We start from the raw sequence: 11285 nt of genomic DNA, 5'->3' as shown, positions 1-11285 counted from the left end.
GTACACTATACCATCTACTGCATCTTGCCTATGCCGTTCTGTACCATCACTCATTCATATATCTTTATGTACATATTCTTTATCCCTTTACACTTGTGTGTATAAGGTAGTAGTTGTGGAATTCTTAGGTTAGATTACTTGTTGGTTATTACTGCATTGTCGGAACTAGAAGCACAAGCATTTCGCTACACTCGCATTAACATCTGCTAACCATGTGTATGTGACAAATAAAATTTGATTTGATTTGATGATTTGAAAAATGATTCCATTAAACTTTCCATTAAATGTCCCTCTGTTTTCCAAAAGCCATCAAGATCAGTATGAAAGAATCACAGAAGTTCACATAACAAAAAATGTGAATGCTGAAGTGTCATATGCTTTTCTCTAGGGTTMCAAAAGTCCCTGTAATATAGCAAAGTTGCAAGGTTTTTCAGAAACTGGTATTTAACACGCACTTTTGGAAACGTATGGAAACTTTGGGAATTTATGCTTACTTGCTTAGTTATTTGTTCAGATTCTTTATATCTGTGCCAAATGTTGTCCATGAGTTTCTATTGGATAGACCATATGGTTCAGGAGAGAATAGCCTATTAGTGTAAAAAATAAACACCTAATCAAGAAAATMTTGCTAGGTTCAAATTGGGGACAAGCTGGATTTGGCACTTTTATTTTGAAGGCCACAAACCTCTAAAAACCGGTGTGATGTGTATGGAAACGGGAGGAGGCGCTTGTCTTTCAAAACAAAGTTGTGGAATCAAAGTGCAAACACAGGATGGGTGTGCGAACTAAGTTGACGCACATTGACAGGCAACAGAATTGGAACGTGTAGAGTGGATGACGACGGGGTTTCCAGGATGGAAGCCTATGGAAGGTAAATGGACGCAAGGACGATGGCACCCGATGAAGACAAAGATGATTCTGACCCAATGGGAGTGAGATTTTTGGAGAGAATGGATCCTTGCCTTCTGGCAGATCTATATGTGGTGTCCGGCTGGCCGGAGAAGAGGTTGGGGACTGTTGAATCAGAAAAGACACTGTGTGTCCTGCTGAGTTTTAATGCAGACTTTACCCGACAAAGTCCAGTTAGGATGTGTCAGTTATCCCCTGAGAGCTTTTGTCCGGATCCATTATGGTGTTTTAGGTGCCAAGCTGATGGTCATGTTGCAGCAGTGTGTAGGAGGGAGATTCCTAGATGAGAGAAGTGTCGAGGCAGGTCGAGGTTGCCAGGGTCAGAGTAGTACAGAAGGTGTTGTCTGAGGCAGTGAAGACAAAGTACTGGAAGATGGGCCCAGGGCAAGGGATCCTAAGAGGCTCCCTATGAGTAGGCCAAGGCCAATAGAGAATGATAGGAATAACATGTGCTTCAGTAAGGTTGGGTTCGTTCAGAAATGGAACATAAATCACAGAAAATAGATGTGGTGGCAGCTGCAGAGAAGTACTTGGGTGTACGATATTTTACTGCAGAAGAGTTACACGTTGTGTTGAATGATAATGTCCCGCCCTCCCTGGCTTCCGGCTTGGTGTGGGATCAGATAGGGCCAAGTAGTGGACTAGTGGTGAGGTTTTAATGGGTGTAGCACAGCGTTTCCCAAACTCTGTCCTGGGGAACCCAAGGGGTGCACCTTTAGTTTTTTTTCCTTAGCACTACATTGCTAATTCAAATAATCAAAGCTTGATGATGAGTTCATTCTTTGAATCAGCTGTGTAGTGGTAAGGCAAAAACAAAACGTGCAGCAATTGGGGTCCCCAGAACTGAGTTTGGGAAACGCTGGTGTAGGATTAGTTGGTATAGGGCAATTTCTTTCACTTTTCCACGTCCATCTTTTATTGTTTTTCTTTTTATTGAATATATAAAACATACAATCTACTTGCAGTGAAGCCGCTCAACATCTACATCACATTAGTCATCTAACAGATTCCAATTCAGAGCGACCCTCAGGAGCAACCAGGGTCATCGCACCACTCAAGGGCATGTTGACAGATCTCCCACAAGGTCAAAAACGGGTAAACCAACCAGCGACCCATCAGCCACCAGCCCAAGCTCCCGACCGCCAGGCCACCAGCCCTCTTAAGATCCCCCCCACAGTTCCCCAAGAGCTGCCCCTCAACCATCTGAGAACCCCCCCCCCCAAGAAAAATTTAATAATTACCTTAATCTGTAGCCTAATAAACTGCATGCTTTCCCTAGTCATAGTGGGAGGACCCACACAACATATTCTATTTAACTAGGCAAGTCAGTTAAAAACAAATTCTTATTTACAATGATGCCTACACTGGCCAATCCGACGCTGGGCCAATTGTGCACCACCCTATGGGATTCCCGATCACGGCCGGTTGTGATACAGCCGGGATCAAACCAGGGTCTGTAAGTGACGCCCATAGCACTGTGATGCAGTGCCTTTTACATGCTGACCAGACGGACACGTCGCGTGCGCCGAGGGTCGCAAAATACATTTAGAAATCCATGTTATTCAATTATTGCACCCACACTGCTCGTGCACGCCAACGAGCGTCTGCGACGCACGCCAAGGGCTAAAATAGAACTCATTCATATTTCTGACGCAGATCGCACTGCAAGTCCTGCCTCTCCCTTCTCCTCATTGGTTTATAGAAGCAGGTACCCACGTGCCATCTCCTCATTGGTTATACCCACGTGTTGATTGAAAGAGAACTGTTTTTGCCGTTAATCGTGGTAATAACAATGAAAGGTTAGATGCGACCAACCATATAAGTTAAACGATGAAAAAGCCTGGAAGGAGGAGAGATGACTAGAAACTATTCGGTTTGGCCGTTTATGTGTGGATTCATTGTCGGAGTAGAGGTCCTTGTGCATTCAGGCAAAATACATTAATGCACGATAGCGCACAGCGGCAGCTCGGTTTGGGTTCCGCGTGTTGGACCGTTGCTCCACTTGCGTGACTCCAAGTTTACTTCGATGTGATGGTTATTACATCAATATCTGCTCATATCATGGTGAGTGAGTGGGCTGCATAATAATTTATCGCACAATTAAATGTATCGAAACAAAAAGATCCCACAATATTGAACGAACAAATTGTCTTTCGGCATTTATAAAGTTGTAACGTCATTTCATGTTTCCATCAACCCGGTTGTGACTTTTTTCATGCGTCAGGTAATTCATCTGCATGACATGTTTGGATGGAAACGTGGTTAGTGTAGTAAATTCACKCTCCAGAACCGTAGGCGGACACAGGCCATACAGTAGACAGCGGCATGGACCGCTAACGAATGTTTGCGGAMCGCCATAATACCATAGAAGAAGGAAACCGGAAAAGGTAAAGAGRAGAGGATTGTGGGAAATGTAGCAAATTGTTGCAAATCTTTAGCATCTGCAGCAGCCAGTTGAAAGGGTAGTAACTAGACACGTTATCCGTATCACAGCAGAATTGATTTATATATATTTCGCGGTGCAATATTACCGCCATCATTGTCAGAGCCTCATAATGACCTCAGCTTCATGGGGCCTCTCGTTTATTCTTGCCATCAGTATTATTATTGCATACCCAAGCCCCTCTCATGCCTGGGATTCAGACCTTGAGCTGTACGACCTGGTGGAGGAAATTCAACAAAACTTTTACGAATTRCTATCAGTTGAACAGGTAACGTTAAGTCATCGTTAAGTTAGTTATTTTGTAACCTATAAACGTTGGCTAGCTAGTAAATGTTTGTCTAACCTGAAGGGCTAAATAGGTAGCTTGCTGGCTTGCCATTGTGCCACATTCAGGGTACTGTTTCGATATCGGGGCCTGCTGTAGTTTTTTCTTGCTAACGTTCACTAGTTACGTGTACCGGGAGACGAGCAAACCATGACGTGTCAGGTTGCTTGTTTCTTTTCACATTTTCAGTTGTCCATTCCTCCCTCCACTCAAGTGAGGTACTGATTTAAAAATGGGTAAATATCGTTAGTTCTTCATCTTGCAAGGAACACTTGCAGGGACTCTGTTGCTTCACCAGCTAAAGTGTGCAGGACTGGAGCATGTTTTTGGTCCAGCCCTACTCTAACATATCCGATTCTACTACTCCGTTTCAGCTGCGCATCAGCACCTTGATTAGCTGAAAGAGGTGTGTTGTAGCAGGGCTGGAACAAAAGTCTGCATGCCCAGCATCTCTCGAGGCAGAGGGTTGGCCACCATATGGACATCCTTCAATGCTCCAGTCAGACCCATCCGAATGCCATGTCCTTGTGGGAAGTGTTAGCCCTGGGGGTGGTTACTGTCCACTGGGTAGGATTGGGAAGCTTAGACCCCGGTGTCGTGGGGGTTGTCAGACACCACATTGGAGGCAGAATGAGAGCATACATACTGATTTATTGCCATAAACCGGTGATTGTGTGATATCTCACCACACAATACCCTCAAAGGTGTCATGTACATGTGTAGTTTTACTGTTCATCTCTCCTGACTCCAGGATGCCTCGTCAGCGGACATCAGAAAGGCCTATCGCAGGCTGTCGCTCACTTTGCATCCCGACAAGAACAAAGACGAGAACGCTGAAACCCAATTCAGACAGGTCAGCCCACTCACTCACCATGTTAACACTCCCTACTCCAAAATGTTTTTTGGGGCGGACTAAACTCCACTCCATGGTGAAGGAAGTTTCTGAAGACCACCAATGGAGTGAAGCAGAGACCAGGCTTTGTGGAATCTAGGTCAATACTTCCAAAAAAAATTGAAATTATGAAACGCCTATTGTGTACCTATGTTTGTCCTTTGTAGTTGCACGCCTTTCTTTGTTTGCTGAAATCCATACTTCAATAAAAGTTAATCAAATATGACCACCGACTGTTTACGAATTGGTGTTGTTCTAAGATGGCAACTCTGCTCCATGTGCCAGTTAAATCTCAACAGTGAAACAACTTGTTGGTTGTATTTGATTAACGTTTATGGAAGAAGTATGGATTACAGCAAACAAAGGCGCGCAACTACAGAGAAATAACATGGTTACAAGGTAGGCATTTCATAATTTGCGTCTTTTGAAGTATTGACCTCGGGAGAATCAATGTAGTCGGAGCTAGTTTCCACAAAGCCTCTGCTCTACTCCACTGGTGTAGTCATCAGAAACATCCTAAACCATGGAGTGCAGTTTAAGCCCAACTTTAACTTGTTTGATCTACATCTGACAAGTAAGCTATGGACACCTTACAGAGAGATTCTGCAATTAGAAACAGTATTTAAGTGAAACACTGTTATATGCCGTGTTTCATGGCAGGTAAATTAGTTGGTGAGGTATAGTCCTTTTCATACACTGCAATCTTAAATGAATTGATTAGTTGATTGTAATTTGTCTATTGCCTTACTGATCATATTTTCTCCCACAGTTGGTGGCCATCTATGAAGTACTGAAAGATGAAGAGAGGAGAGAGAGGTCTGTTTTACAACTTATTCCTGCTTTGGGTTGTCCCTGCCGTTGACCTTGCATTTATTTCTTCTGAAAGTGGGAGGAGTCTGTCAAATTCACATTCATACACAATATTGTTGAGAGAACATTACAGTATTCTGTTTTTATTATGTATACTATATTCTCACCATGTTATTCCCCGTAGTCCACTTTTTGTATGTATTTCCTATGTATGGTTTGGGTCGGCACAGTAGTGTCAACCACCCCTAAAATGTACTATCAGGGAAATCCTCAAACCACTCATCACCACCTATCGCTTTGTGTCCTCCCAACCACAGGTATAATGATGTCCTGGTCAATGGGCTACCGGACTGGAGGCAGCCAGTGTTCTACTACAGGCGGGTGAGGAAGATGAGCAATGGGGAGCTGGGCTTCCTGCTCTTCCTCATCCTCACTGTGTGCCACTACGCAGTCATCTGGTCCATCTACCTGGAGAAGCAGCTGGTGAGGGGACCGTGCATGACCTTTGACCCTTCTCTTAGTTCTTTACTGCCTGGCTGTTATTAAAGGTGGTTGTTATTAAATTCCACAGCTTTCATTCAAGTCAATTAACTTTTTCCCCCTATGGGGCAGTTATTGCTGGGGATAAAAAGCCTTTTTCTGTGTAGAAATGTACAGGTGCAATTTTGGACAGGGTTTCTTACCTTCGGCCACTGCATTAACTAATTAGTCCTATTAACAATGCTCATTTAAATAGTCCAAAATGTAACTTATTGAATTATTCAAACCGAATATATGAGGTGCCATTATTTCTCTTTATCTGCCATAGAATAAATTAAGGTATTTGCAGTAAAATGGTTTCCTTCAATCAAGTACACTGCAAACAAAACTGTTTTTGAGTGAGCAAAGGGGAGCCCGTAGGCTACTAATAACCTGACCTCTTTATCCCATATGGTGCTTCTCTTACTAGGATGAACTTCTGAGCAAGAAGAAAAAGGAGAAGAAAAAAAAGATGAGTAGCAAGAGTGCTGAAGAATCACGGTTTGTTGGACAGGATAAAATTGAGAAGTGAGTTGAGCTTTTGTCACTACACATTTCTAATTTCACAAGTAAATAGGAWATTGATGAATAATGTGGACTGTCGAAGGGGAGAACGGAACATTTCCTGCTCCAATGAAGGCCTAACTTTTGAAGCAACGGAACTGAGTATTGTCGAAATCCAGTGGTATTTACACATGAAAATATAATGGGAAACACATTGGAATGTTGGTCATTCATCCTGTTCATGTGTTTGTATGTAATAATCAACATGGTCACAGTTCCTAATATGTCTGTTTCCTGTCAGGTCACATGACAAACCTCATTGGCAGGATATCCTGCCACTCAAGCTGAGCATCTGGCTGTATCTCTCTGTCAAGTCCCTGCCCCATGTCATCCAGGTAATCCTCCAACTCATTATTCACCCAAACTACTTAACCTTTGGATGTTGATCTTGACCTGAAATATACCGTGCCTAGTGAAAGTATTCCTTTCCCTTGCACAGTTTCTATCACTTTATTAATGTGAAATAACTAATGCCATTTCATAAGATCTTATCAATATCCCCAGTGACAATTGTCATCCGTTTTGTCTGTGTTACAGGATGCCAAACAGTATTACGAAGATTATAAGGAGATGAAAATCAGAGAGAAAGAGGAAGCGGAAGCCATGGCACTGGAAGAACAGGAAGCTACAACAATAAGTAAGGACTTGTAGTATTTTATTGCAACCAGTAGACCATTTCTGCTGAATTGTGACTTTAATTGTTCACTTTTGCCTGGTCTTTATTGAAAAGTAAGATTTTTTAAAAACATTTATTAACCTGCCTGGTAAAATAAAGATTAGATGGATCAAATGAAATAGGAAATAATGACATTTCATTATGAAATGAAATCATTCAGGAACTACAATACCTCAGTTGCATTTTCCCCAGCCATGTTTTGTAGATGTGCTCGTCTTATCCCATTCCTCACTTGTCATCCCACAGAAGAGAAACGACCCAAAGTAAAGAAGCCGAAGTTTGAGTTCCCCGTTTATGAGCCTTCGCTCAAGGTCGCAGACAGCGCGTACTCACCAGTATACGACCAGGGAACGTCCATCGAGGAGATCGAAGACCAGATGGATGACTGGCTAGAGGATAAGAAGTCTCCGAAGAGAAAGGTGGGTCCGCAATATTTTCCTGCTGTGAAAAGGGTTTGTTCGGCGACGTTACTAAAGCGCTGCACTTTTAATTCAGGCAAAATGGATTATAAAGTTTAAGTTTTATTTGCCATTTGTAGGTGTAACTGGGAGTTACCATAGTTTGATATGTCAAATAGATTCTAGTTCTAGGATCAAGTAAGGCAAATTGCATGAGGCAACATGCCAAATGGAATAGATTTTTTTAAACAAAAATTGGTTTTTCTCCAACAGGGATTGCTGAAAAACCTGRGAAATTTGGGAAAGTTTCTGGAGTTTTTCAGCCCTAGACCACCGTAAWCCACAATGGCCTTATTTGGAATTTATATGATCTAGTCTTGTTTGTTGTTTCCTCAGGCACCTGAGTGGTCAGAAGAGGACATCACTCTTCTGACAAGGAGTATGGCCAAGTTCCCTGGGGGAACACCTGGTCGCTGGGAGAAGATCGCACACGAACTAGGAAGATCGGTGACAGATGTCAGTCTACATTGGGAATGGGGTGGTGCATGGAAAACTCTGAACTCAGATGGATGTGAATGTTTTGTCAGTCCTAGACAAATACATGGCAAAATTTAACGTTTGTGTTTGGAAATTTAGCAGACTACTAGCTTGCGCTCATAGAATATCAATGAAATATGCTAAATATTGTGATCCTTTGCAGGTTACTGCAAAAGTCAAACAAGTTAAAGATGGTCAAACCAACACATCAGGTAAGTCAGCTTATTTTTACTTGATTTTTCACAGTATAAACAGTGCATTCAGAAAGTGTTCATACCCCTTGACTTTTTCCACATTTTGTTACGTTCCAGCCATATTCTAAAATGCATTAAATAGTATTTTTTTCCTCATCAAGCTACACACAATACCCCATAATGACAAAGCAAAAACAGGTTTTTAGATTTTTTWAAACTGAAATATCACATATACATAAGTATTCAGACCCTTTACTCAGTACTTTGTTGAAGCACSTTTGGCAGCGGRTACAGCCTTGAGTTTTCTTGAGTATGACGCTATAAGCTTGGCACACCTGTATTTGGGGAGTTTCTCCTATTCTTCTCTGCAGATCCTCTCAAGCTCTGTCAGGTTGGATGGGGAGCGACGCTGCACAGCTATTTTCAAATCAAATCCCCTTTTTGAATTGAATAACATTTTCAGGTCTCTCCAGAGATGTTCGATCGGATTCAAGTCCGGGCCCTGCCCGGACTTGAATCCGATGAATGGTTGACCCCAGTGAATGGTCGACCCCAGTTTTTAAGGACATTCCGAGACTTGTCCCAAAGCCACTCCTGCGTTGTCTTGACTGMGTGCTTAGGGTCGTTGACCTGTTGGAAGGTGAACCTTTGCCCTAGTCTGAGGTCCTGAGAGCTCTGGGACAGATTTTCATCAAGGATCTCTCTGTAATTTGCTCTGTTCATTCCCTCGATCCTGACTACGTAGTCTCCAGGTTCCTGCCGCTGAAACACATCCCCACAGCACAATGCTGCCACAACCATGCTTCACCGTAGGGATGGTGCCAGGTTTCCTCCAGACGTGACGCTTTGCATTATCCTAACCTTAATTCTAAACCTAACCATTCCAAGCAGTTGCTTATCAACAGATAGTTTGTTGTTAGTATGATCATCTACACATGTATAAAACATTAAGAACACCTTCCTAATATTAAGTTGCACCCCCCTTTTGCCCTCTGAACAGCCTTAATTCGTCAGGGCGTGGACTCTACAAGGTATCGAAAGCGTTCCACAGGGATGCTGGCCCATGTTGACTAATGCTTTCTACAGTTTTGCCAAGTTGACTGGATGGCCTTTGGGTGGTGGACCATTCTTGATACACACAGGAAACAGTTGAGCCTGACAAACCCAGCAGTGTTGCAATTCTTGACACAATCCGGTGCCCTGGCACCTACTACCATACCCCGTTCAAAGGCACTTAAATCTTTTGTCTCGCCCATTCACTGTTTAAATGGTACACAATCCATGTCTCAATTGTCTCCAGGCTTAAAAATCCTTCTTTAACCTGCCACCTCCCCTCATCTACACTGATTGAAGTGGATTTAACAACTGACATCAATAAGGATCATAGCTTTCACCTGATCAGACTGTCATGGAAAGAGCAGGTGTATATGGGACTATCCAAATACTGTAACCAACTTTATCTCCAGAGGGGCAGCATCTTAACTTCGACCTCTCTGATGCAGGGCTGGTGAAGCTCTCGGAGCTCAAGGCCCAGGGCAGCGCAGCACTCTCAGGAAAGGGATCCAAAGCTGGTGCCGGAGCTGTACCCGACAGCGTCATGACCCAGCGAGAACACTCACAACCCCAGCCTCCGGCAGCAGCCACGGCAGAGTGGATGGAGCCCAGCGGAGGAGGGGATGAAGGAGAGGGCATCCAAGCAGGAGGTGTCAGGAGGAGAGGCAGAAAGACTGGGGGTGGAGGGGTGGGGGGCGAGGAGAAAGCCAAGGGGCGCAGACAGAAGGACTTTGATCCCACAGCTGCCACCGAGGACAGCGAGGAGGAGCAGAGTCCGCCCACCTCCTCGGTCCCACAGCCCTCCAAGGAGAAGGCCACTGCGGCGGCTGACGACGTCTGGACCCAGAACCAGCAGAAGCTTCTGGAGATGGCCCTGCAGCAGTACCCGCGAGGCACCACGGAACGCTGGGACAGGATTGCCAAGGTGGTGCCCGGGAAGAGCAAGGTGAGAGCTGGTCCCCCACAATGCAACATTGCAGGGTGTGTCAAAACAGTTGGTCGACCCCAGTTTTTGTTGTGTGTGTGTACATAGTTTATCTATCTATATAATCTATATTGTCTGTGGTGTTATGTCTAATTTCGAGTCTAATTTTGATGAGATAGTTTGTTAGCTGTAGGTAGGTAAAATAACACGGAAAGACCCAAACTTAAATTGTCATGAATAGTTGAGATGGTAAACATGAGGTAATTTTGGATGGTGATGGACCTATAACCTTTTCCCCTATTTATTTTTCAGGAGGAGTGTATGATACGTTACAAACTTTTGGCTGAGCTGGTGCTGAAAAGGAAGCAGGCCAAGAGCTGACTCTGCCAAGGAAAGCCATCTTGATATCACTTTCTGGCTCCTAGTCCCTTTTCCTAGCTACTATCCACTTCAATGTGATCTGAAAGGCCTGGATAGAATGAAGGCAATATAGTGAAAAAAATCCACATTTCATATTGTTGGGCCATATTGCTTTTACCTGTCCAGCTCCTTCAGATCTGTGAACTGGACAGGGAGAGGAGCAGGGGGAAGGGCCATCCTCTCATGTCTGTCATGTGCCTTAGCTCCACCCAAAGCATGCCATCCAGCCTCTATGAACTGCTATGTGAGGATTCAAAGCACCAACAAAAAACGTCTATACTTGTTTTTGTACTTCAATATGTTTTGACTTCTGCTTTGCGCTGTCATTTGAAATCACACATGTACTGAATATAACTTCTTTGAGATGAGGAAATAAAGTGTTTTATTTATTTACATGGATGACATGTCTTTGAGACCCATTTTAGTGTAATGCATCGATGCACTATGTTTGAACGAAAAGTAAGATATGAAAATGTAMAAATTTTCGAAGGCAAATATGAATAAGGGCCTGAGTGAGTAAGTACGTATGAAGGAGGCGAAAGTACAGAATAGCCCATTTTTATTGTGGTATTTTAATTTTTACAGTATACTATTAATTTTTATATATAGGCATGTAGTCC

The 11285-nt window shown here is 43.4% G+C and overlaps 1 protein-coding gene across 1 annotated transcript; it reads left to right on the top strand.

Moving 5' to 3' along the window:
- Window positions 1–3305: 3305 nt before the first annotated feature.
- On the top strand, window positions 3306–11058 carry LOC111956922 (dnaJ homolog subfamily C member 1). The gene is made up of 12 exons (XM_023977626.2): window positions 3306–3620; window positions 4429–4530; window positions 5339–5385; window positions 5697–5862; window positions 6329–6426; window positions 6704–6797; window positions 7000–7099; window positions 7385–7557; window positions 7933–8052; window positions 8237–8285; window positions 9770–10266; window positions 10558–11058. The coding sequence occupies exons 1-12, from the start codon at window positions 3465–3467 to the stop codon at window positions 10624–10626; spliced, it is 1671 nt and encodes a 556-aa protein (XP_023833394.1). The 5' UTR covers window positions 3306–3464; the 3' UTR covers window positions 10627–11058.
- The last annotated feature ends 227 nt before the right edge of the window (window positions 11059–11285 follow it).

This window comes from Salvelinus sp. IW2-2015, linkage group LG32, assembly GCF_002910315.2.
Source record: "Salvelinus sp. IW2-2015 linkage group LG32, ASM291031v2, whole genome shotgun sequence".
In the NCBI taxonomy this organism is placed as follows: domain Eukaryota; kingdom Metazoa; phylum Chordata; class Actinopteri; order Salmoniformes; family Salmonidae; genus Salvelinus; species Salvelinus sp. IW2-2015.
This window is presented reverse-complemented; position numbering and strand designations above follow the sequence as displayed.